Here is a 27,579-nt window from a genome sequence, read left to right as displayed (position 1 = left end):
TTTTTAGCCAATAATTTAAATCAGTGTGACTGATTTATTTCAATCGAATCGTTGTTAAAACAAATCGTTACACCCCTAGTCATAATAGCAAAACCTCTAACTCATATTTGCAACTTATCATTCTAGTCAGGCCAATCCCCCCCAAAAAAATGAAAATTGCCAAAGTAATACCTATAATTAAAGTTAGGATAAATACAGTTTAACAAATTATCAACCATTTTCCCTACTGCCTCAGTTTTCAAAAATTCTTGAAAAACTCTTCGATTCGCTAGAAAAGTTTCTTGACAAGCATCAAATAATTGATGAAGAACAATACGGTTTCAGGACAAAAATAATAACTTCCATGGCAATAGTTGATGCAACAGAGGAAATCACACATCACACGCACTGATAAAAGGAAACATGCTGTTGGTATTTTTATCGATCTGAAGAAAGCTTTTGACTAGGGGTGTAACGATTCGTTTAACAACGATTAGATTAGTATCACAATTTGAGGTTGTCGATACGATTAAAGGACGATATTGGTTCATTTAGAGCGATCTGATCCAAAACAATTCAGTAAATTGAAATCAATTCAGTAACTTTTTAGCCAAAAATTTAAATCAGTGTGACTGTTTTATTTCAGTCTAATCGAATCGTTGTTAAAACAAATCGTTACACCCCTACTTTTGACAGAATTAATCATGAAATGTTGTTCCAAAAACTTGCACAGTACGGTATCAGAGGGGTTGCTGGGAACTGATTAAGAAGCTATTTTACAGAAAGACTTCAGTTTGTACAAATGGGAATGCATACATCTAATAAACTTGGTATTGCTTGTGGTGCCCCCCAGGGCTTGGTGTTGAGGCCAAAGCTGTTCAATTTATACATAAAAGATATTTTTAAGGTATCCCAGTCACTAAAATGTATATTATTCGCAGATAACACCAATATATTTTATAGTGGTTATAATTACAGTGAACTTATAAGTACTGTATATGAGGAGCTAGATAATATAAAAAAGTTGATGGATGCTAATAAATTGTCGCTTAATTAAAGGAAGACCAAAGCAATGATGTTTGACAACTTAAAAAAGAACTCAGAGTTACCAGTTATGATTGAGGGTGTCCAAATCGAGAAAGTAAATGAGAACAAATTCTTAGGAGTCATACTGGACAGTAAATTAACATGGAAAGCCCATGTTTTTATCAAATTTTGTTATAAAAACTAAAATTTCAAAATGCCTCTCAATAATAAACAAAGTGAAATATGACCTCATTTAAAATTCACTACGTACATTATACTGTTCCTTGGTACTCCGTTACCTCACATATTGTGTTGAGGTGTGGGGAAATACTTACCAATCCACAGCTAATCCAAGTTATTTTACAGAAATGTGCTGTGCGAATCATCCAGTTGGTTTTCTAGAAAACACTATCTATTTCTTCACTCCAAGCTCTTAAAATTTCCTGACCGTGTAAAATATTACACAATAATTATTTGATTTAAAGCATTAAAAAAAATATTACCAAATAATTTGCAAGGCTTGTTTACAATTCAAGAGAGAACTCATAATTTAAGAGGATATGGAGACTTTAAATTACCCAATGTCCGAACCACTCGTATAAGCTTTTGTGTGTCTGTATGTGGTGTGAAACTTTGGAACAGTCTGGATATACACTTCAAACAATGCCATAATATCAATACATTCAAGATGCAATACTAAAAAAAAGGTCTGGTCACAATATATAGAGAAGGGGTCTTAACATTATCTTAATATTCCATTCTGCAGTGCTGGTTTGTGCTTGTCATTTTTCTTACCATCGTTGGTATGTACTGTCAGTTACCAGTGTCGGAAAAAAAATTCCTTACCATTGTTGGTTTCTTATAATTATTATTACAATGTAATGATTAAATTACCAAAAATATAGTTACTTATTGTCCTCAAGTGTAATGATATGAAGTATTTTTTTGAAAACAAAAAGGAAGCTCATATGATATGTTACATGATTTATGTGAAATGGGGGTATGATTAAAAAAGTTTTTTTCTTCCCACTCCTTTTTGGGCAAATGGAAAAATAACCTTGCACATTACATGTAAGTTTTTTGTTATTGTATGTGTGGATTACCACACAAACTCAAAAAAGATGCTATTTATGTTTCATTGTATAAAAATGTTCACTTGCCCAAAATAAATAAAAATCAATCAATCAAAGGTCTGAACAACTTGGGGGTATTTTTGTTCACGTTGAAATATTATTATGTGTGTGTATGTATGTGTTCTGTGCACTTGATCCTGCTGATCACTCAGATCAGCAGGATCAAATCAGTTAGAAATACTAAGAGTTCACTCAAAGCAAGGAGAGTCTGCCTTTAGCTATTATGCCAGCCGTAGTTGGAACCAGCTTCCTGAACAGATCAGATGTGCTTCAACAGTAGCCACATTCAAATCCAGACTGAAAACACATCTGTTTAGCTGTGCATTTACTGAATGAGCTCTGAGCACTGTACGTCCGACTGATTGCACCCTATCTTATCTTATCTTATCTATGCATAATTTTTTAAATAATTTTTTATAACTGTTTTAGTTTACCTGTTCTTTTCTTTGGTTATCATCATTTTATTATTTTTAATTCTCTTTACATTGTATTCTTTTTCTTATGCATTTTTTATCCCTATTTTAATTCCTTTCTATGTAAAGCACTTTGAATTGCCATTGTGTATGAAATGTGCTAATAAATAAACTTGCCTTGCCTTGCCTTGTGATTTGAGCGTGTGATGGGACTTTTAGTTTGGTATATGGTGTGACGTCATTAGGCTGTGCTGCTGCTCTGTTGTGATTCGGCTGGAAGAAAGGTTTGTGTTTTTAATAATTTAACGTGTTTTAATCTACGCATCATCTGATAATTATACAATTTTTACATTAACTGTAAAACGGGTGCTTTTGAATATAAGATTGTAATACTTTATCTAACACGTTATTTTTGTAAATACATGAGTAACAGACAAGATAGCTCCCTGTATCGTTAGTAAAATAAACATTTAACTCATGTGATAATTAATTTAGCCTACTTATTAATTTGGTGGTTTATTTACATCTTAATATAATAAACTATTATCGGGATAATATGAGAGATGAGAGTCGTGAGTGACCATCATTTATTGAGCAGAGATGAAACAGAAAGTGAAAGTAAAAGTGAGCTTTTGACTTCTATCACTGTATTTACAGCGCATTCATTCTCTTAATTCATTGCCTTAATATTTATCTGGTGTCCCGTACAATAACGACAGTTGAAAAGAATAAAGTTTTAGTTTTTAAAGTCAGTGTTTGAAATAAAGCTGCTTCTGATTTTCAGCAATTACTATTGTGGTGTTGGGGCCTATTAAAGTCTGTTATTATAAAATTAATAATTATATTATTAAAATGATTTGTTATAATAGTGTCATTAAAATGTTTTGTTGATGTGTTATGAAAACAAAACAAAATGCTGATGAGTAAGGATGTCATTTTCATCTCGAACAACTAGATATAAGAAAGATGCGTCTCTTGTATAGCAATTTTTTATTTTAGATCAAATATCTTAATTAGTGATATCGTCGTCTAATCTGACTACTTTTTTCCAGTAACAAGTAATTTAACGCGTTACTATTTCCAAACCAGTAATCAGATTAAAGTTACTTATCCAAGTCACTGTAAGTTACTATTTTAGTCATTTTCCTTAGTAAAAACCGACTGCTTATCAAAATTTTTCTGCCTGAGTCCGGCTGGAGCCCGTGTTTTTTATTTATTTATTTTATTTTTTTACATTGTTGCAGCCATTAAAATAGTTCAGTTTTGTTTTTAATGTCAAAGTAGTTATTTTTCGTTTCGTTTCTTTATTAACCTAATTTAGAAAAATGTTCAGAGCAATTTTTTGTTTGTTAAATTAAAGTTTATATAGGCAAGACAATTCAAGAGTTGGTTTGAGAGACTAAATTGATTAAACATGCGGTTAACTCACTGGGTCGTCACATAACATTTTTTAAACTTTAATTTAACAAACAAAAAAATTGCTCTAAACATTTTTCTAAATTAACTTAATAAAGAAACGAAACGAAATATAACTACTTTGACATTAAAAACAAAGTAGGCTAGTTATTATACCACCACAAAGGCATTTTTGACGAGCTGAAGCAGGCTGATAGATTAGCCTACTCCTCGCAACGGCGCTCAAAAAAAACGAAACGGACTACACAATCTAAAGAAGAAAAAAAAGTACATGCAGGTTGTCTTATAGCCTACTTTAGACTTCAGCAAAATTAATATAAATCCAATCTTCAATTCCCGCGGTATATGCTCATTTAACAGAGTTCACATCAAAGCAAAAGATTCAAGCATTTAATTCAGCAGCCCATTTCAAATTCAAAGATCGCAATATGAGAGAGAGTGACCTAAGCACTGGTAAGATCATTTAGTCTCATTAATTTATAGTGAAGATGATTGTGTTTTGTGCGACTTATTTTAAAGTTTCATTTACGGCCATTTGCATTGGCTTGCTTTACTCATTTGCAGCGATGTTGCAGTAGCACCATCATATTTATCTGACTACAACATAACACGCTCTCAAGAAACAGACTCTTACGCGAGTCATATCTTGACAGTGGCTTAAGCTATCATGGTCTCATGTTGTTTCCACCAGCACAGCACATCTCATTGTTCCTTTTAATTATTCAAATAAATATAAAAATAAGGATAAGCCTAAAAAAAGGGGCGTAAAAAAGTCGGGGGCTGTCAGGCTCGGGCATAAATGCAGGGCTCTAGTCAGGATACATTGTTGACGTAACTGTTAAAAATGCACTTCAAATAAAGTGTGTTGCCAAAAACGGTTGTCATTTCTATGTTGAGGCGGCAGGGGTGTTGTCGGCAACTGCTGAATGTAAATAATAAAGTAACTTGTAATCTAACTTAGTTATTTTTAAAATCAAGTAATCTGTAAAGTAACAAAGTTACTTTCAAAGGAATAATTAGTAATCAGATTACTTTTTCAAAGTAACTGTGGAAACACTGCGTAAGACCTTTGTTCACCTTCGGAACACAAATTAAGATTTTTTTTTTTTTTAACTGACGGCTCAAACAATGACAATTACATTTCCTCTCTCAGACCCATAAAAGGCACTAAAGACGTAACAAAGTCCATCTCACTACAGTGGTTCTACAATAATTTTATGAAGCAATGAGAATAGTTTTTGTGCACAAAAATAATCAAAATAACGATTTTATTCAACAAGTTCTTGTCTTCCATGTAGGCCTCTGACGTGAACTCGTGAAGCACCACGATGCATGCGCGAGAATATGATGTAGAGCCCTTCATTTTGCTGCTTTGATAAAGCACTTTTACATGCACTTATTCGTTTCTCATGGTTCGGGTATCCAAAAAATGCACACTTTAGCACCATTTTAAGCACTATACCAAGACCTAAAGCACAATCAATGTATAATTCAACAGCTTAGATACGGTGCGTCTTCCTCTACTTGTAAACAAAGTTCCTCGCTTCCGCCAGCTCATCATCATATTCTCGCGCATTCATTGTAGTGGTATGTGAGTTCATGTTAAAGGCCCAGACGGAAAACAACAATAAATTGAAATAAACTTGTTATTTTGATTGTTTTTGTGCACAAAAACTATTCTTATCACTTTAAAAAAATGTAGAGCCACTGTAGTGAGATGGACTTCGTAACGTGTCTTTAGTGCCTTTTATGGGTCTTGAGAGAGGAAATTACATTACTGTCAATGGAGACCTTTCTGAGCCATCGGATTTCATCAAAATTATCTTCTTGTTCCGAAGATGAACGGAGGTCTTACGGGTGTCGAACGACATGAAGGTGAGTAATTAATAACAGAATTTTCATTTTTGGGTGACCTAACCCTTTAACATGTTTATATTTTATACAGCTCAAGCATGCATAATTACAGGCTTATACTGTATAATGGTGCATATACAAATTAATGAGGAAAAACTGTAAATAATAAATCAGCGTCATATCAGATTGCTTAGGGTGTTTACTTTAAACACATCAAAGATTCTGCCAGTAGTGGGTGCTCGTGCAACATAAACAATGACGAACATCCGAGTAAATGAGACGGAGGAAGTTAGTGAGAAAAGGTTTGATTATTAAAACCCAAAGATTTAGTTTGCATTTCTTTTTCTTTCTATTACTTGTTCTCATTTTAAACAGGTCAAAGCACTATTATAAAGATGGCGTTCATTAAAGAGGAGAGTGAAGATGTGATGATTGAGGAAACATTCAGAGTGAAACATGAAGATACTGAGGAACAAACAGGTTGGTTTCATTCTCAAAGTTGAACTCATGTCATTTGATCCTTATTAAAATCTCCAGCTCTACAGAAATGTGTGGTATTTTTGAAGTGTCTTAATTAAGCTGGTTTAATTTGACATGGAGTGGGTTGTAATACATTGTGCAGCCTTAGAAAACGGTATTCTTCCGGTATTTTGCCAGGTACTCAACACGGGCAAATCGAGTACTCAAATTGAATCGAAGAATTGTGATAGCCTTAATCTTGAGTAGGGTTGGGCATCGTTTTGATTTGAACGATTCTGATTCCGATTCCGATTCTTACTTTCGATTCCGGTTCTTTTCGATTCTCGATTCCGATTCTTTGAGGGGTGGAGTCAAAACATGTCACATCGATATTCAATGCTATTTTCAATACCACGGGGGGAAAATGCTGCATATACTGTCAATATATATATATATATATATATATATATATATATATATATATATATATATATATATATATATATATATATATATATATTTTGTCTTTTGAAAGTCTAGGCAATCAAAAATTTCTTCTGAAGAGATCACTTTATATGATAAAGCTTTTAACCTTTTTCTCCTATATAAACATTGATCAATTACTATTAAAATTATCTCACAAATATTTGTTAACTCAATGTATTTTTTACAACGGGGTAATTGTGTGTCAATAGTTTACACACAGCACAAGTAAGCTTGATTTTGAATGGTAAATTGAATAAACAAAGATACATATTACAAAAAATAGCACAAATAAATACAATAGAATAAAAGATATAAATTAAATACACTGCTTTATTTTTTCAGGTAGGTCTAACATTCAGGTAAGAAACTGAATAAAAAAACGCAAAGTGGCTAAATACATTTAAAATAACATTGGATAATGTTTTTTGCAAAAAATTAAATAGTTTCATATAAAACCATTAAAGTTAGACAAGTTGATCAGTTAAGAGCAGTGTGATCGTTTGTCTTTTTGTAGTTTGACTTTAATAACAAATGACTGCTGTCCCTTTAAGAACTGCCACACTCATGGATCCTGAACACTGTTCCTGTTACTCATTCTTCATTTCTTCCTGAATTGTTTAAGACTGTGTTTACATACTCTTCAAAATGTGCACTGAGAATTTGGTTGATTGTATTTGACCAAAAAGAAGCTGGAAAAAGAAGCGAATATTTGCACTTGTATGTCAGGGGCGGCTTTATTACGGTATTTATATACGTGTGCGCTTCAGATGTGAGCGCGAAATCTGCGGGGATTCGTGGGATTATGTGCAATCCCTCGCGAAATTCAGACCGATCACACACACTAACACGCTGTCGTAAGGAAAAGTCCAGCAGAACGCGCGTTCGTCGTGTTCAGAGGTTAACCGGGCTGAGTGAGAATATGCGGCTGCGCGTCAACTCGCTGTCGGTCAGAGAGGAGAGGAGAGGAGAGGAGAGGAGGGCGCAGCTGGGATCGATACTGTAGGCTGAGCAGGCTATTGTATCTTTATAGTATCGATATTTTTGACAACACTAGTTGCACTGTGTCGACCCAGACTTTTTAAAAGTGAAATAAATCCACACTTCAGAGCCGTTTACCGGGCTTCCATGGCTAAAAGAACAAGCGGGCGCAAGCACCGGAAACCAGGTGGCCATGGAAACCAAAACTTGCGCGCTTGGAACCGAAGATCGGAACCGAAAATAAATTTTCTAAACGATTCCAATGGAATCGTTATTTTTTAAACGGTTCCAAGTTAGAACCGGTTCTCGATGCCCAACCCTAATCTTGAGTAGCATTAATCCCAGTATCTACTTCACGTCTACGTCACATTTTCGTCATTCTGCATTGATAATCACAATTATTTGGCGCAAAATTATAAACCACCAAGTATTGTTGTCATTTGAGAAACGTATTTATTGTTGCACTTTCACCTTTAAGCACAAATCAATAGAATGTCAACCCATAAACATGGTTTGTTTTACCTAATCTTGTTTAATGATTTATTACAGACGATTTATCATATAGGCCTAATGGAAAAATAAGAAACTTCTGTAAAAATAAAAATAAAATAAACAGTGAAATTTCACATTAATTTTATGTTTTTCTATTAAAACAACAGCAAAAAAAAAAAATACATTGTATTGTTACACAGAGGTTGCATAAGTGCAGTTATTCAGCAAACACAATTGCAAATAGTCGAGAGATCCATGCTTGGATTTAGCCAGCAAACAGGGGACATCCCCCGGACTTTGTGAATGTCCGTTTAGGTCTGCGTTTGGTCCGCTTTGTAACGTTTGCTGACGAACTTTCGGAGGACGTCTGCATTTGGTTCGCTCTGTAACATCCGCTATGGACTTTCAGAGGACGTCCGCTTTGTGACGTTCCAAGGTTATTTGTCCTGGCCAGTTTGCGAACGTCAGCCGTTTCATAACAACACTTGCAAAATTCATACATAGCCATTTATCATAAGACCTGACACCTTGTAACTCAGACAAACTAAAAATGTAACTAAAATAAACAATTTAATTATTAAATATTGGATTTAAAAGGGTATTTGTTTTTTCCTTAAAATCCCTTAAATTAACTGTGATAACGGAAAGCATGTTTTTTTGTTTTGTAGAAAGATATTTTAGTGCAAACAATTAAGGCCTACAGTAAAAATATGATTTTAAGTTAATGTTTCAAATAACTTTCCTGTGACTTAGTAGGACTGTCAAAATGACTAAAAAGCTAAATTCATCCTTAAATATTAGCAAAATTAATCACACTCGAATTCTAAAGGCAATACTTAATATTAAAGGGGGGAAAGTACTGTATTGTCTCCTATGCCCACAAGAGGGTGCAAGTAAGCGCAACAAGCAAATGTAAACCAAATCAAGCATTGTATCTTTTATTAAATTAAATGACATTCACTTTTTAAAGTGTATTAACTTTTCAAACAATTGTTATTAAATAAAATATAATTTTAATAATGAGTATGTAAGGAAAATTAGGTAACAAAAGTGGATAAAACTAGGGCTGTGCGATTAATCGAAATCGTAATAAAATTGCGATTTCTAAATCGCTTCATAGCTCGTTTTTTTCCGCGCTCCTGGCCCCAACCTCCCAGTATGCTATACGAACCAATCAGAATGCACCACGCCTAAACTGAGCGCGAAAACAGAAGAGACCAGACATAACATATGAAATAAAAAAATATTATAGGCTAATATTTAAACAAAGCCTAGGTTACATTTTCTTTGATCCATGGCCGACGAAGTCTGCGCATTCTGATGGACACTGTCCTTTATGGCAGCGGATATAACTCACAAAACAGTAGATATTTTTAGCCATACAGATATGCGTAAGACAAACTATAAACTGCCTACTTTTATTTGTGTATACTCACAAATGTCGTTGATTCAGAGTTTTTAATTTTAAAAGAATTTCTATATTCAGTTAATTTTTCTAACAAACGAAATTCAAAGCCAAATTTAAAGTTTGCCTGTTAACATTTATTTTAGTAAAATCACATTTTAACCCTTGATCCCACGATGAGACCCGCAATATGAGTACGGTTAAAATATTTTAGTTGACTCCCAGTGTAAGGTTTTTTAAGACGACCGTTATTTTAGAATGATTCCTCTTATTGTTTCCATGGCGATGCGTCATGCTTATCACGTGACTCACCACAACCAAAATAGCTCTGTATGACAGATGTATCGCAATACGTTTTTTTTTAATATTGACAAACTTGCTTACCATGTCATCAACTATCTAATAATCTAATTGTCGGTGTGTTTTGCCATTTAAAAACCTTTATAAATTATCTTGATTTTGATCTATAATGTGAGATGGGCGTCGCCGTGTTTTAACAAATGCACCGTAGTTTAGAGTCCTCTCTATCGGATTTACAGCTCGTAAATTCATCAGTTTCTCAAGAAATAATTAAGTGACCGGTGAACTCTGAGAAGAATCAAGTAAACTGTTAAGAGTTTAGAGTCTAGCTCTAACTTGCCTCAACACACCTGCCTGGAAGTTTCTAGTATGCCTAGTAAAACTATAATTAGCTTGTTCAGGTGTGCTTGATTAGGGTTGGAGCTAAACTCTGCAGGACAGCAGCTCTCTAGGACCAAACGTACCTACCCCTTTGTTATATTGTTCAGGTATGTTTAATTCGGGATTGCTCTAGACCAGTGGTTCCCAAACCTGTCCTGGGGACCCCTCACCACTGCACATTTTGTATGTCTCCCTCATTAGACACACATAATTCAAGTCTTGCAGTCTCTACGAATGAGCTAATAAGTTGAATCAGGTGTGTTAGATGAGAGAGACATGCAAAATGTGCACTGGTGGGGGGTCCCCAGGACAGGTTTGGAAACCACTGCTCTAGACCAAGGGTGTCCAAACGCTGCCCTGGAGTTCAACTCCGACTTGCCTCAACACACCTGCCTGGAAGTTTCTAGTATGCCTAGTAAGTTTAGCTGTTTTAGGTGTGTTTAATTGGGGTTGGAGCTAAACTTGGCTGGACAGTGGCCCTCCAGGAGCAGGATTGGACACCTTTGATCTAGACTCTGCAGGGCAGTGGCCCTCCTGGACCAGAATTGCCCATTCCAAACCTGACAATGTATATTGATCTCTTCAAGTCGGACAACTTTCAAAAATCACATGGATGTGGTTATTGTGGTTCAGGGTCATATTGCCACCGGTTGTCCTTGTTTATTTACCCATTTAAATGCATCTGCCCACCATGTGTCAATAGTGCCGAAGTGCTTGAGCCTGTTAACACTGTTTACAGCTATGCTGATGGTTTTGGTGTTTAGAATTTTTGAATGTTTTAATGTTGCTTTGTGCCATTAATCTGGGGTTAACATGTTTTTGTTCTTTTTTTGCCTTAGACCTGATTACGCTGAAAGAGGAGAGTCAAGATCCAAATGAAACAGAAGAGAAAGATCAGTTTGAGAAATGTGATTTCACATCTGGAGAAAATTCATTTAGTTGCTTACAGACTGAAAAAACGTCACCAAAAAGAGCTCAAAATGCAGTAAATAGAAGCCTTTTCACCTGCCAACAGTGTGGAAGGAGTTTCACTCAAAAAGGAAATCTTAAAACTCACATGAGAATTCACACTGGAGAGAAGCCTTACACGTGTCAACAGTGTGGAAAGAGTTTCACACATCAAGGAACCCTTTATACCCACATGAAAGTTCATACTGGGGAAAGCCCTTACACCTGCAAACTGTGTGGAAAAACCTTGAATCGAAAAGGAAACCTTAAGACTCATATGAGAATTCACACCGGAGAGAAACCTTTCACATGTGATCAGTGTGGGAAAAGTTTCACACGTAAAGAGAGCCTTAATAACCATGTGAGGATTCATGTAAAAGACAGCTGTTGTGTATGTCATCAGTGTGGAATGAGTTTTACAGACAAGAAACAACTCAAGACCCATGTAATAACTCACATCGGAGAGAAGCCTTACATGTGCCATCACTGTGGAATGAGTTGCGCAAACAACACAAACCTTAAAGTCCACGTTAGAGTTCACACCGGAGAAAAGCCTTACAGCTGCCAACAATGTGGAAAGAGTTTCCCACGAAAAGAAAGTCTTAAGACTCACATGAGAAGTCACACTGAAGAGAAGCCTTATTCCTGCAAACTGTGTGGAAAGAGTTTCACACATAAAGGAACCCGCTATAGTCACATGAAAGTTCACTCTGGAGGGAAGCGTTTCACATATCTTTAGTGTGAGAAGAGGTTCACACAAATAATTTGTAGACTCACAACATTTAGAACACTGCAATTTCTTGATCAAGTACATTTATTGGGGCGGCAGTGGCTCAGTGGTTCATGTAGGTTGTCTACAAACCGAAAGGTTGGTGGTTCAATCCCCGGTTCCACCTGACCAAGTGTCGAAGTGTCCATGAGCAAGACACCTAACCCCAGCTGCTCCCGACGAGCTGGATGGCGCCTTAAATGGCTGACATCGCCGTCGGTGTATGAATGGGTGAATGTGAGGCAAAAATGTAAAGCGCTTAGGATGGCCATAGGGTCTGTTAAAAGCGCTATATAAATGCAGTCCATTTACCATTTAGGCCTTGTTTCACAGATAGGGCTTAGATTAAATCAGTATTAGGATTTGGTTGAATCAGTTTAAGTAGCTTAATATAAACCTGCCTTAGGAAAAAAAAACATTAGTGATGTGTTTCTTGAGGCAAAACAATGGCAAGTTGATTTTAGTTATAACAGCTCAAACACACATTTTAGTCTGGGACTACTAGGCTTAAAGTGTTCACCCAAAAATTAAAATTCTGTCATTAATCGCTCACCCTCGTGTTGTTCCAAACCCGTTAAACATTTGTTACTTGAACAGTGTCGGCCAATTGTAAGTCGCCGTTCTGACAGAACTCAGAAATGCTGCACTGTATTTTCTACATTCATTTCGCTTTGCAATTAAAAAGTATTCTCGTCGCTTCATAAAATTAAAGGACAACTCCAGTGAAAAATAAACCTAGGGGTAATTAACACATGGTTACTGAGTAGATCGTTCTTTGGGATCTGTTTTCATTTAAATGGGATGTAAAGAGTTTTATCTCTAAAAACTGATTAGCTGATAACGCTAATTTATGGGGTCTAGAATAAGTCAAATTAAATCACTAGTCAATACCACTAACAAGGCTCAAAATAGCCTCACACTAACACTGTAGCAAAATGAGGGACCCTACATGCAAACCGAAGCATTGAGAACTTTGTAAGTTTACAAACAGTTTAATAAGAATGTACTTTATAAAGTATCATTGTGCATTACGCGTTTACAGACAGTAGCCATCTTGGAAAACAGTCTCGATGATTCGAGCCACGAACGCTGTGCTGCGAGATGACAAGAGAGGCTATATAAAGGGCATGTCCAGTCAGGGTGACTTTATTTTGGAGGTTACTAGTTTAAATAACCGTGACAAGTACAGAGACATTAGATGTTGCTTAGAGACCATCTGAAGAGCTTATCTGGCACCAGAACCATTGCTGATGTTGCCTTGAGTAAAGAACTCTTTGATATTTATACTTTATTTAAAGGGTTAGTTCACCCAAAAATGAAATTGATGTCATTAATGACTCACCCTAATGTCGTTCCTCACCCATAAGACCTTTAGTTCCAGTGCATATGCAGTCTATGCGCACTTTACTGTCCGTGTCCAGAAAGGGAATAAAAACATCATCAAAGTAGTCCATATGTGACATCAGTTGGTTGATTAGAATCTCTTGAAGCATCGAAAATACATTTTGGTCCAAAAATATCAAAAACTATGACTTTATTCAGCATTGTTTTCTCCCTGTTCCTCCAAAAAGATTCAAACGGTTCATGAATCAGTAAATCGATCAATGATTCGGGTCGCCAATGTCACGTGATTTCAGCAGTTTGGCAGTTTGACGCGTTCCAAACTGCTGAAATCACATGACATTGGTGACATTGGATTCATGAACCATTTGAATCTTTATTTGAGGTTTGAACTCAAACAAGGAAGAGAAGACAATGCTGAATAAAGTTGTAGTTTTTGATATTTTTGGACCAAAATGTATTTTCGATGAACGGAGGTCTTACGGGTGTCGAACGACATGAAGGTGAGTAATTAATAACAATTTTCATTTTTGGGTGACCTAACCCTTTAACATGTTTATATTTTATACAGCTGATGCATGCATAATTACAGGCTTATACTGTATAATGGTGCATATACAAATTAATGAGGAAAAACTGTAAATAATAAATCAGCGTCATATCAGATTGCTTAGGGTGTTTACTTTAAACACATCAAAGATTCTGCCAGTAGTGGGTGCTCGTGCAACATAAACAATGACGAACATCCAAGTAAATGAGACGGAGGAAGTTAGTGAGAAAAGGTTTGATTATTAAAACCCAAAGATTTAGTTTGCATTTCTTTTTCTTTCTATTACTTGTTCTCATTTTAAACAGGTCAAAGCACTATTATAAAGATGGCGTTCATTAAAGAGGAGAGTGAAGATGTGATGATTGAGGAAACATTCAGAGTGAAACATGAAGATACTGAGGAACAAACAGGTTGGTTTCATTCTCAAAGTTGAACTCATGTCATTTGATCCTTATTAAAATCTCCAGCTCTACAGAAATGTGTGGTATTTTTGAAGTGTCTTAATTAAGCTGGTTTAATTTGACATGGAGTGGGTTGTAATACATTGTGCAGCCTTAGAAAACGGTATTCTGATATTTTGCCAGGTACTCGACACATCTTTAGTAGCCTTAATCCCAGTATCTACTTCATGTCTACGTCACATTTTCGTCATTCTGCATTGATAATCAAAATTATTTGGCGCAAAATTATAAACCACCAAGTATTGTTGTCATTTGAGAAACGTATTTATTGTTGCACTTTCACCTTTAAGCACAAATCAATAGAATGTCAACCCATAAACATGGTTTGTTTTACCTAATCTTGTTTAATGATTTATTACAGACGATTTATCATATAGGCCTAATGGAAAAATAAGAAACTTCTGTAAAAATAAAAATAAAATAAACAGTGAAATTTCACATTAATTTTATGTTTTTCTACTAAAACAACAGCAAAAAAAAATACATTGTATTGTTACACAGAGGTTGCATAAGTGCAGTTATTCAGCAAACACAATTGCAAATAGTCGAGAGATCCATGCTTGGATTTAGCCAGCAAACAGGGGACATCCCCCGGACTTTGTGAATGTCCGTTTAGGTCCGCGTTTGGTCCGCTTTGTAACGTTTGCTGACGAACTTTCAGAGGACGTCCGCTTTGTGACGTTCCAAGGTTATTTGTCCTGGCCAGTTTGCGAACGTCAGCCGTTTCATAACAACACTTGCAAAATTCATACATAGCCATTTATCATAACGCCCGTTTCACACATACTCCGTCTGCAGTGCGTGTGCGGTGCGTGTTGCGGTGCGTGTGCGTTGCAGGAGCCCCACACCCTGTAGTCCTTTCACATATGCTGCGTTTGCAGTCCGCAACTGATCCGCTTTTACATACCACAAACACAGCATTTATTAATGATTTTTTTTATTTAAAATCCAAAAGTTTTTACTGAACATGCCTCGTCAGAATTGCAATTCTCTTTGTTTACTCTTTAATAGAAGTCAGGTTACATAGCCTACTACATTTAAACAACATTTTTTCAATTCATTAATTCATATTTATATATAAATATACTTTAGATTTAGCTCACACAAAAGGCAAAACATTTAAACATAGGTTATAGCCTAAAATCATAAACATTTTAAATTAGAAACTTAGAATAGTCTATTCAAAAACAGCCGACTCTCGTCTTTTCTTTCGTTTTTACACCCTTTTAAAAGAAATCCTGCAGGTCAAAAATAACTTTGCTTTTCACCTCCAAGAAAGTACGAGTGCTCTCCATTATGGCACATTTTTTTTACCTCAATGCCAGGTAAGGTGTCGTTTTGTTGCTTTACTTGAGAAAAAAAGCCATGTGTTGACTTTGAAACAAAAGTATATTTTAAATGATATGCATCCGTGTTGAAATGACTAGATTTTTGCGTCAGTACATGTTTATTTTAATGCGAAAAATGTTCTATCACTTTAATGCAGCAACGCAACGCAGCGCAGCGCAGCAAAAAATAGACTCGGTACGAAAACGATCCGTGCACTGCTGCAGACGCAACGCTCCTGGAACGGACTGACGGACAGCATCCGCGTGCAGTGTGAACGCTGTCATCCGTTAACATGGGTACGGAAAAAAATACGCAACGCACACGCACTGCAGACGGAGTATGTGTGAAACGGGCGTAAGACCTGACACCTTGTAACTCAGACAAACTAAAAATGTAACTAAAATAAACTCATATTGGATTTAAAAGGGTATTTGTTTTTTCCTTAAAATCCCTTAAATTAACTGTGATAACGGAAAGCATGTTTTTTTGTTTTGTAGAAAGATATTTTAGTGCAAACAATTAAGGCCTACAGTAAAAATATGATTTTAAGTTAATGTTTCAAATAACTTTCCTGTGACTTAGTAGGACTGTCAAAATGACTGAAAAGCTAAATTCAAAAAAATTTCTTCAATATTAGCAAAATTAATCACACTCGAATTCTAAAGGCAATACTTAATATTAAAGGGGGGAAAGTACTGTATTGTCTCCTATGCCCACAAGAGGGTGCAAGTAAGCACAACAAGCAAATGTAAACCAAATCAAGCATTGTATCTTTTATTAAATTAAATGACATTCACTTTTTAAAGTGTATTAACTTTTCAAACAATTGTTATTAAATGAAATATAATTTTAATAATGAGTATGTAAGGAAAATTAGGTAACAAAAGTGGATAAAACTAGGGCTGTGCGATTAATCGAAATCGTAATAAAATTTATTTTTCTAACAAACGAAATCCAAAGCCAAATTTAAAGTTTGCCTGTTAACATTTATTTTAGTAAAATCACATTTTAACCCTTGATCCCACGATGATACCCGCAATATGAGTACGGTTAAAATATTTTAGTTGACTCCCAGTGTAAGGTTTTTTAAGACGACCGTTATTTTAGAACGATTCCTCTTATTGTTTCCATGGCGATGCGTCATGCTTATCACGTGACTCACCACAACCAAAATAGCTCTGTATGACAGATGTATCGCAATACGTTTTTTTTTTTTTTTAATATTGACAAACTTGCTTACCATGTCATCAACTATCTAATAATCCAATTGTCGGTGTTTTGCCATTTAAAAACCTTTATAAATTATCTTGATTTTGATCTCTAATGTGATATGGGCGTCGCCGTGTTTTAACAAATGCACCGTAGTTTAGAGTCCTCTCAATCGGATTTACATATTATATTTGAATAGATTGTTATTGCTGCTTCCATAGACACTAATGTATATTCTACAAGCTCTAAATGTATTATTTTAATAGTACTTATGTGTATTTAAATGTTTAAAACCTAAAATAAATATTATTTGGTTGAAAACACTACATGATATATGCCAAGCGCTGAGTGCGTCCGCATCTGGCTCAGCGCCAGCCAAAACGCGGAAACACATTTAGAACCTGGCAGCTATGTCAAGCCACAAAACATTCTAAATCCCATGTATAGTATTATAAAAAACAAATACAGTGCAGTATATTTACAAACAAACAAATAGAGTGTAGTATAATAAAAACAAACAAATACAGTGCAGTATAATAAAAAACAAATAAATACAGTGCAGCATAATAAAAAACATAAATACGGTGCAGCATAATAAAAAACAAACAAATACAGTGCAGTATAATAAAAAACAAATACAGTGCAGCATAATAAAACACAAATAAATACAGTGCAGCATAATAAAAAACAAATACAGTGTAGTATAATAAAAAACAAATACAGTGCAGTATAATTAAAAACAGTGCAGCATAATAAAAACCAAATAAATACAGTCCAGTGTAATTAAAAACGAACAAATACAGTGCAGTATAATTAAAAACAAATACAGTGCAGTATAATTACAAACAAACAAATACAGCGCAGTATAATTAAAAACAAACAAATACAGTGCAGTATAATAAAAAACAAAAAAATACAGTGCAGCATAATAAAAAAATACAGTGCAGTATAATTACAAACAAACAAATACAGTGCAGCATAATAAAAAACAAAAAATACAGTGCAGTATAATAATAAACAAATACAGTGCAGTATAATAAAAAAATACAGTGCAGTATAATTAAAAACAAACAAATACAGTGCAGCATAATAAAAAACAAACAAATACAGTGCAGCATAATAAAAAACAAATACAGTGCAGTATAATTACAAACAAATACAGTGCAGTATAATAAAAACAAATACAGTGCAGTATAATTAAAAACAAACAAATACAGTGCAGCATAATAAAAACCAAAAAAATACAGTGCAGTATAATTACAAACAAACAAACACAGTGCAGCATAATAAAAAACAAACAAATACAGTGCAGTATAATAAAAAACAAATAAATACAGTGCAGTATAATAAAAAAACAAATAAATACAGTGCAGCATAATAAAAACAAACAAATACAGTGCAGTATAATAAAAAACAAATAAATACAGTGCAGTATAATAAAAAACAAATAAATACAGTGCAGCATAATAAAAACAAACAAATACAGTGCAGTATAATAAAAAACAAATAAATACAGTGCAGTATAATAAAAACAAATAAATACAGTGCAGCATAATAAAACACAAACAAATACAGTGCAGTATAATAAAACACAAATACAGTGCAGTATAATAAAAAACAAATAAATACAGTGCAGCATAATAAAAAACAAACAAATACAGTGCAGTATAATAAAACACAAATAAATACAGTGCATTGATTCTAAAATTGGTTGACAGATTATTTTTCAGATTAATTTTGACATCATTTAAATATGTTGCTGTCCAAAGAAATGCATTTTTCACTACTGTAAAGTAGTGACGTGTAAAATGCACAGTGCACAGATGCAATTAATACATTTCTTTGATTGATGCAATTTATTTATTTTTTATTGAATGAATACTAATCAGTATTTGATGCATTTGAGATGATTTTTAAAGAAATGGTGGGCCAGTTTTCTCTCCTCATCTAGTTTTCCTTGATTTCGGTATGAGTCATATGTGCTCTGTGCTCGATGTGTCTGGTGACCAATAGAAAGCCCCTTGCATGATGCAACCAACAGTTTTCCAAGTCCATCAATGAAGAACTCTGAGGGGAAAAATAGAAAAAGAGATTTTAAGAATTAAAGGAGATGAATTGGAATAGAACTAGAATAATTAAATGTGCAATGAATAAATCAATAAAGATGTTTTTCTGAGGTAAAATTGTGTGTGCTTGCCGGTGTGTCCAACTCTTTTAAGGAAAGGGTCAAATCCAATTCTTTGCACCGCTTCAGTTTTGGCCAGGAAATAGTTGATGACTCCATCCACTAAGTAGCATCCATCATGGTGTTTGAGTGGTTGGTGAATGCCTCCTTTAATACGCTTTAGACAGCCACCTTCTTTATCACCCTCATCATACTCGAGAGTAAAATAAAACTGCTCACCGGAGACTTCACCACCAAGCTAAAGAGAAAAGGAGCTTGTTAACAATGCTGTATTACTCCAAGACTTTTCACCTCCCTAAATAATATCCTTTCATACTTACAACATCTAGATCTGGAATTGCTTCCATAATCTCCACAAAACTCTCAATCCGTGACTCCTTCAAGAACACAAAGTCATCATCCACCCACAGGAAGTATTTTGTTGTAAGTTGGGATAGAGCCAGATTTCTGCCTGCGAACCATCCCTGAGGAACCAAATAATAATCGGCAGTTGTTTGTTTTCTGGTAAGTCCAAGATGTGTAACAAACAGCGTTGAAGTTTTGGGGCAGTTCAGTTATGTACCTGTGCAGGAGGCATGATGTAGTGCTCTATGTTGTTTCCAGACACATGTTCAGGCATCAGGCTGTCATCTGCAACAATGATCTTGATATTTGGGTAAAACTTCCGGATACTCTGGATGAGGATGTCCAGCTCCTTATACCTCATAAATGTCTTGGTTATTATGGTTACCTGAGAGCTTATATCTGAATTACAAGAGAGAGAAGTATATGGTTGGTGGTTCAATCCCCGGTTCCACCTGACCAAGTGTCGAAGTGTCCATGAGCAAGACACTTAACCCCAGCTGCTCCCGACGAGCTGGATGGCGCCTTACATGGCTGACATCGCCGTCAGTGTATGAATGGGTGAATGTGAGGCAAAATGTAAAGCGCTTAGGATGGCCATAGGGTCTGTTAAAAGCGCTATATAAATGCAGTCCATTTACCATAACTGATGCCACGGTAGCATGCTATTTTGTAGTGTTTTTGGATTTGTTGTGGTCTTACTTTTTCCTGGGTCATAAAGAACAGGAACTGATGGTCTCCTAATCATGATGGGAAACATGGCCTTGTGGTCCTCAAAAGAGAAAGTAACTAAAGAGAAAATGTGGTTTGACATCAAAAAAATGACATCAAATAAATAAATAAATATTCTTGGAAAAAGTGAAGACTCACTGAAATAGTAAAGATATAATCATGCAGAAAATTAGCCTATAATGGGCTGCCAGCATATATTCAAATTAAAGGGTTACTTCAGGGATTAGCATATGGCTTTCTATTAGTAGAAAACCTGGAGTATATTCGAATGATCGTTCTTCCCCCTCGAATATCCCCCTGAGATGAGAGATTTATGCATTTTATTTCTGGAAAAATTACTCCGGTGACGCAAATATCGTCGATTTGCGTAATCGGTAAAATGTTTGGCCAGACGCTAAAGACTACAACCAGCAGAGGGAGCTATTTCCGCATGTTTTCAACTCGCACATGCGTGGGGGATGGGGTCGCACTCACAGCTCAGCTCAGGCATTCATGGAACGGCGGAGCAAAGTGAGTATTTTATCTTCTCAAGGTAATTCCTATGAAAGTTAATCTTCCAAAGGCATTAACTGAAACCGTGCCAGAATGAACGCGCTGAGAACTACTGCCGCGAGCGTGGACGCGTTTACCTCAGCTCTCATCACGAGAGCTCATTCAGCTCATCACGATGTGTGTAATCTGACTCCTGCTGCTTTTGTGCTGACACTTCCTCAGCGGCTAAATCACAATATATTTAACAGACACTTTCAGGTTTTAATTGTAGTGTCTGTTCTCTAACTGAACTGATTTTATGAAGATGAAAGCGGTGGTGGAAAAGTAAAAGTGATTCAGTAGCGGTGGCTTTGGGAATGGCCTCACAGGGCAGCGAAGCATTCTGGGAATTGTAGTCTTTCATCCCCATAAGACAAATACATTTTCTGTCTTTTCTCAGTCTAGAAAGCACCAAATTCAAAAATAATTTCACATTTCTACTACATTAATGACCCAGTTTAAATAAAGATCAATCTTCTCAGCGCTGAAGTACCCCTTTAAGAAATAAAGTCCGCGTATAACATTCGCAATTAATTTTATTTCTCTAAAATTATGTATTTCTGATTGCTTTATGCATTTCGGAAATGTAACGCTTTACTTGAGTGTCTCCCCTGAACTTACCCAGGTCTTTAGTCTTGATGTGGTAGATGGTGCTGGTGTAGGTCACTCTGGACAGCAGATCGTTGAGTTGTGTGAGGCTGCTGGATGAGATGCTCAGCTCACTCTGACCCTGTCCATCCACCTGCTGTTCATCCCGAACATCCTCTACTGAGAGCACTCCACACTTCACACTCAAAGACACCTGCAAACATCATTGTGTTTCTTTCAAATATAAGTTTAGATCTAGAATGGAATCTCAAGATTTCAAAAAGTATTTAGTGGTGATAAAAGGGTGATAAAAGGGTTCTTGAATAATGAATGAAAACCTCATGCATGGCCTTTAACCCACATAAAAGAAAACAATCACAAAGGGCAACCTTGGGGGGGGGGGGGGGGGGGGGGGTGAAATGCTGTTTCATGCATACTGAGCTTTTTACACTGTTAAAGACTTGGAATCCCATACTAAACATAGACAAGTTTCAAAAGTTAAGGTGGATGTTTGATGGGAGTATTTCTTTGTCAAAAATACTACTTCCGGTTAGTCATAAGTTTCGGCAAGTTTTTTTGCGATCATGCGTCCCCTTTGATGTTAATGGGGGCGGAATTTCCTTGTATGGGCCTTACGGACAATTCTACTGGAAGAGCGTGAGAGAGAGAGAGGGAGAGAGCGAAAGTAACAGGCTACGCCCATCAAAGCGCTGGCTTGTAGGATGCGCTGCACAGGTGATGTGCACAACTAACAATGTCACCAAAAAATTGCGTTTTTGGTTGCCAGACCAAGACAGTCCTGCACAGATTCCCCAAAAACCCCGCGGTAAGGCAACAGTGGATGGAATTTGCTTTTCCAGATCAGCAACTGAGTTGCGCGAATGTTTATATCTGTTCGCTGCATTTCGGTGCCGACTGTTTCATAAACAAGGCCCAGCTTGACGCCGGATTTTCCGATCGCCTAATGCTGAAGGATGGAGCAGTCCCAACGATAAAAGTCCCAACGTTAGAACCGCAGGCTGTGAGTAAGACTGCTTCAAATGTCTGTGTTTTTGCCTATGCTCATCAAGTAGCCCAAACATGATCACGTATAGTTAATTGATCAATGGAGCATGCGATGTGTAGTGCGTGTAAATTTGTTTAGCTGGCCACTATATGTGTAACTTTATGTTTGTGTATTGTAAAAGCACTCCAAACAACAATAAACAAAGAGTGGGGAAATATGTTGAACTAAATAAGCACGCTTCTTCATTCAAATGCGCTACTTTTCCATGTCTTTCTATGTAAACACTAGCCTGCCGTGCAAAACCAGTCCGCTTACTAACGTTACAATTGTCTACACAAACCAAGCGTAAACACACACACACACGTGCACAACTGCACTTCCCACATGTACACCTTCAAAGACAAAAATACGACGATATAATTCAAGTATAAATATGTAAATAACACAAGTCGCTAAGCATATTATATAGTTAGTATAACTTGTACCACATAGAGACGTCCTGCTCTAGTCGTTTTTTGCTGCTGCTCCTGTTCAACTGCAGCCTCTGGGTCTGATTCCGGATCATAGATGTATGGCTGTATCTGATTAAAAGCCATATTTTTATTTTGAATAAAGTTTTTTCCCGCTGTTAGGGATGACACAGCTTTACGACGCACTCAACACAATAGCAGCGGCGCGCACACGTCATTATTACACGTCACGACACGCCCCCACCCGCTCGGCTTTTTTCGGAAAGACTCGGAACAGTGCATCTTTCTTATATAATTATAAAAAAAATAAAGACTTTTCGGAGATATGCAGGATGCAATGCTACTCTATAGGTACTCAAGATTGACATGACACTGATTGAAACTGAGTGTTTCACCCCCCCTTTAAGCTTGACGTTGTGTAGCCGCTGATCATGCCTATAAAGGGTTTACTGTCCGACATTTATCTGTATCTGATTTAGAACAAGCAGAGATCTGTAAGAAATATAACAACCCAAAATAAAAAAATTAAGCTTAAAAATAAGCTGTTATGTAGGAGCTGTTATGTCTTGTGGGCAGCGCTGTGTCGCATGTCATAGCTGTGCACAAGGTATGGCATACGACACATTCAAGTTTCAGCTCGAGGTTCAGGCTTATTTCATTAATGACATCAGCAGCAACTGGTCAACGGCAACTTGACTTTGATCACATAAATATGAAAAAAAAAAAAAAAACTGATTACCTACCTTGTACCGCTCCCTTTTCCTCCCTACTGTTTGAAGTGCTAGACCTGAAGGCATATATATAAAAAATATATATAACTTAATAAATCAAATTAAAAAAAATGGTTTATTAAAGGGTTACTTCAGCGATTAGCATATGGCTTTGTATCAGTAGAAACCCTGAAGTATAATCAAATGATTGTGCTTCCCCCCCTTATATCCCCCTGAGACAAGAGATTTATGCATTTTGTTTCTGGAAAAATTCCTCCTATGATGCAAATTGACGATATTTGCATCATAGGAGGAATGTTTGGAATAAGGCTAAAGACTACAGCCAGCAGAGGGAGCCATTTCCGCATGTTTTGAACTCGCGCATGGGGGATGGGTTACACTCATGGGTTACACTCAGCTTGCAGGGAGAGCTCAGCAGGCAGCTGCAGACACTCATTTAAACGGAGCTATGGTGAGCAATGTAAGTGTTTTGACTTCTCAAATTAATTTCTATTAAAGTTAAGCTTGCAAAGGCATGAACTGAAAAGCGCCAGACTGAACTCGCGTTGTGAATGTATGCCGCGAGTGTAGTCGCGATTACCTCAGCTCTCATCACGAGCTCATTTCTCTCACTCCTTCAGTTAGTGATCAGTGCTGTGATACTCGCGCGGTGACTCATTCATTATATTTAACAGACACGTTCAGGTTTTAATTGTAGTGTCTTCTCTAACTCAGTCACAGTAATCCAGTAACTTAGGTGGCTTTGGGAATGGCCTCACAGGGCAGCGAAGCATTCTGGGAATTGTAGTCTTTCATCCCCATGAGACAAAAATACATTTTCTGTCTTTTCTCAGTCTAGAAAGCACCAAATTCAAAAATAATTTCACATTTCTACTACATTGATGACCCAGTTTAAATACAGATTCATCTTCCCAGCGCTGAAGTACCCCTTTAAGTATCATGCCCGATAACAGAAAATGGCCAAAGAGGCGGGACGTGGGCGGAGCTGAGGTGACACATGACTAACAGACAGCTGTTAAATGGCTATCATTCCTGTCACTCAAAGTGGCCACGCCCTTAATTATGCACAACTTTAAGGCTTTATATAATGCAAACAAATGAGTTATGAAAAATTCACAATTTGTACCAGGCTGTAAACATGTTTTATTTCTGCTGTAAAAAAAACACGTGCTGCCTGCTGACTGACGGCTTATAAGCACTCCCAGGAACATGCGTGCACAGTCGGCCAAGCTCAGTTTTTTGATTGAATAATACTGAATGTTTCTTCTTTGACTGAATGTTTCTTTCTTGCAAAACCTTATAGTATGCATCCTGAACTCATATGATGCGTGTCTCGGCGTATCATTACATGATATGTTTGTATTCTTTCTGTAAAGTTTTAGCCTGGTTGCCATTCACTGCCATTATATGGAGAACCGCAAGATGTTTTTCAAAATTTCTCCTTTTGAGGTCCAAACAAGACCGAAGGACATAAGGCATTGAAACAGCAGCAGAGTGAGTAAAGATAACTTTATTTTAAAGCTGCACTATGCAACTTTCCATCCGCTAGAGGGCGCCTATTCAAAACAAAGGTGGTAGTTTGATGACGCCAGGTTTAAGCTCAGAATCTTGGGACATGTGGTCTTCACCTCACAGCCAGTGGGACAGAATCAGGATAGGACTCGAGCAGAAATCATGTTCATGAATATGAATTTTTAGCGTTACTGTAGTTAGTATGAAGCAGAGCAGGACTGAGTGTTGAGGAGCTGAGCAAGGCCGCTGGAGCGATTGTTACACAAACACGCCTCCCGAGCAACAGGCCTGTTATTATGATGGGTGCCTGCGCTATTTCTGCTTTTCCGGTCATGAGAATGAGGTTACACAGCTCTGTTTATCAAATGAAATACATTTAAGTGTGTTTAAAATGATATGACGTTACTCTGTGCGTTCGCTTGGGGTCTGCTGTGACACTTGTTCACACTGCTAAGAGTAAAACGTTTCTGCCAAATAAAACCAAAAACTGAACGTAAAACAGATATGACGTAATTGACAGGTGACACTCTCAGACGCTATGCTGAGACGTCCCGGGTCCTTGGTTAAAATAGCAATTTTCTCACAATTTACAAATAGTTGGAAACATTTGGGATATACTCAACTGAACAAAATATATAACACTGGCCTAGTGGTTTTTGGATATTTTACTGCAAAAAATACTACATTGTGCACTTTTAATTTCAGGGTGAACTATCCCTTTAATTCAAACAAAAATAACTTTATTCAACCATTTTGTTGTAGCCTTTGTCAGTCTCCACGCAGTTTTCAAAGTAAAAACAGCGCAACTCCTGTGTCATCATCACATGCATCATCACACGGCTGTTATACAACTCGAAAGAGCTGCGCTACTTGCAATTTAAACTGCATGGGAGACTGACACAGGCTAGAACAAAATGATTGAATAAAGTCAAAATTGTTGAATAAAAAAGTATTCTTGTCGCTTGGTAAAATTAAGGTTTGAACCACTGTATGTCACATGGACTATTTTAACGATGTCTTTACTACCTTTCTAGGGCTTGAAAGTGTTAATTAAATTGCTGTCTATGGAGAGGTCAGAGAGCATCAAAAATATCTTCATTTGTGTTCTAAAGATAAGCAAAGATCTTAAAGGTTTGAAAATAACATGAAAGTGAGTATACTGTAACAGCTAGAGCTAGCAATTTATTAAAGGGATAGTTCACCCCAAAAAACAAAATGTGATGTTTATCTGCTTACCCCCAGGGCATCCAAGATGTAGGTGTGTTTGTTTCTTCAGTAGAACACAAATGAAGATTTTTAACTCCAACTGTTGCTCGTATAATGCATGTCAATGGGGTCTACGGTTGGAGTTAAAAATCTTAATTTGAGTTCTGCTGAAGAAACAAACACACCTACATCTTGGATGCCCTGGGGGTAAGCAGATAAACATCACATTTTCATTTTGGGGTGAACTGCTAGCTCTAGCTGTTACAGTAGTAAATCTGGTTTACATGAAAGTTAACAGGATAGCTATACTAACCTGGTATTAAACTTTTCTTCAGAGGAGCTACGTTGAAACTTGTAGGATATTGGAGAGGAGAGTTGGGCTTGGCGATCAGAATTTGTATGTTTGTCTCCATCCTGAAAAAATGCAAGAAGCAAATAGTCTTAGAAGTAGCTCCCAAAAAATTATCAGTTAAATGTTCTCTTTGCTTCCCTGCGCAGAGAAGATATGATTATCAATAAAGCAATAAAGATAGATATTTTATATTTAACATAACATTTAACGTGTTTTACAGGACTATGGGTGAGTTGTAGAGAAATCCTGTTCAACCTGAGCTGGTGTTGTTTGAACTCCTTTGCTCTGCGTTCAAGGATGTCATTTAGGTCATCTTTTGGCACAAATTGTTTGGTGAGTTCGGCTCCTTTACAGGAAACATTTGGACTGGGCAAAGGTCCAAAGCTGTGGTGTCTAGTTATTCCATAAGCATGTCAAAAAGACCTCAGGTTAGCTAGAATATCTTAACCCTATCTACTTAATATTAACTAGCAAAATTTAATTGACAATTTACCTTAAGACTGTTTCTTGCTCAGGATTGGCCCTGTTGAACAGAATAAAGTCAACAGATGTAGCCACTTTGCTAGGTAAATAGTTTCTTTGACTTTGATCATGTTTTTGTTTTTTTGTGCATCCTTTCCAATCAAACTGCATTTTCATTAAATTATGCAAATGTATTATTATTTGTATTTAGTATACATAAATATGATGCTATGAATCTGAATATATATAAATAAGGATATAAAGATATATAAATAATACTTAATATTGCTATGAAATCCATTTTATTTCATGAACAAATAATTTGAGATGCGGTGGAAATTGTATGTTGAAATATTCATGACTCAAAGAAAAAAAGTGTGAAAATTAGACAATAGTAGTAGTGTACGCCCACTGTTTGACATTATAGGCAAATCAAATACACCAGTAATTGTCTGAAAACTATGTTTTAAGGGAGTTTGTTCACAGGGCCGAAAGTGCCCATAGTTGAAGAAACAGTGTGTTACTAAAAAACT

General features: G+C 36.3%; 3 protein-coding genes across 5 annotated transcripts in view; 2 read left to right on the top strand and 1 right to left on the bottom strand.

Moving 5' to 3' along the window:
- The first annotated feature begins 2,785 nt into the window (after nucleotides 1-2,785).
- On the top strand, nucleotides 2,786-13,302 carry LOC137049351 (zinc finger protein OZF-like). 2 transcript variants are annotated; one of them, XM_067427888.1, is made up of 3 exons: nucleotides 2,786-2,835; nucleotides 6,197-6,301; nucleotides 11,180-13,302. In XM_067427888.1, the coding sequence occupies exons 2-3, from the start codon at nucleotides 6,217-6,219 to the stop codon at nucleotides 12,007-12,009; spliced, it is 915 nt and encodes a 304-aa protein (XP_067283989.1). In that variant the 5' UTR covers nucleotides 2,786-2,835; nucleotides 6,197-6,216; the 3' UTR covers nucleotides 12,010-13,302. The 2 variants fall into 2 exon arrangements, with proteins under 2 accessions (XP_067283989.1, XP_067283987.1); XM_067427886.1 differs by having other exon boundaries at nucleotides 11,162-13,302.
- Nucleotides 13,303-13,864: 562 nt separating this feature from the next.
- Nucleotides 13,865-27,579, top strand: part of LOC137049359 (gastrula zinc finger protein XlCGF8.2DB-like) — a 34,101-nt gene continuing 20,386 nt past the window's right edge. Inside the window, exon 1 of one of the 2 annotated variants that reach the window (XM_067427905.1) lies at nucleotides 13,865-14,340. In XM_067427905.1, coding sequence (XP_067284006.1) covers nucleotides 14,256-14,340 — 85 coding nt within the window. In that variant the 5' untranslated portion in view covers nucleotides 13,865-14,255. Of the gene's footprint in view, nucleotides 14,341-19,523; nucleotides 19,619-27,579 lie in introns of those variants that run through there. The other variant, XM_067427903.1, reaches the window with a different exon arrangement.
- Nucleotides 18,433-27,217, bottom strand: LOC137049917 (beta-1,4 N-acetylgalactosaminyltransferase 1-like). Its single transcript, XM_067428663.1, has 11 exons — nucleotides 27,213-27,217; nucleotides 27,078-27,107; nucleotides 26,840-26,977; nucleotides 26,546-26,646; nucleotides 23,527-23,570; nucleotides 21,341-21,521; nucleotides 20,159-20,245; nucleotides 19,677-19,858; nucleotides 19,435-19,578; nucleotides 19,127-19,352; nucleotides 18,433-18,996 (listed from the first exon to the last, which is right to left on the bottom strand). Exons 1-11 carry the CDS (start codon nucleotides 27,215-27,217, stop codon nucleotides 18,815-18,817), a joined length of 1,320 nt encoding a protein of 439 aa, XP_067284764.1. The 3' UTR covers nucleotides 18,433-18,814.

The sequence above is a fragment of the Pseudorasbora parva genome, chromosome 20 (assembly GCF_024679245.1).
Source record: "Pseudorasbora parva isolate DD20220531a chromosome 20, ASM2467924v1, whole genome shotgun sequence".
Lineage (NCBI taxonomy): Eukaryota > Metazoa > Chordata > Actinopteri > Cypriniformes > Gobionidae > Pseudorasbora > Pseudorasbora parva.
This window is presented reverse-complemented; position numbering and strand designations above follow the sequence as displayed.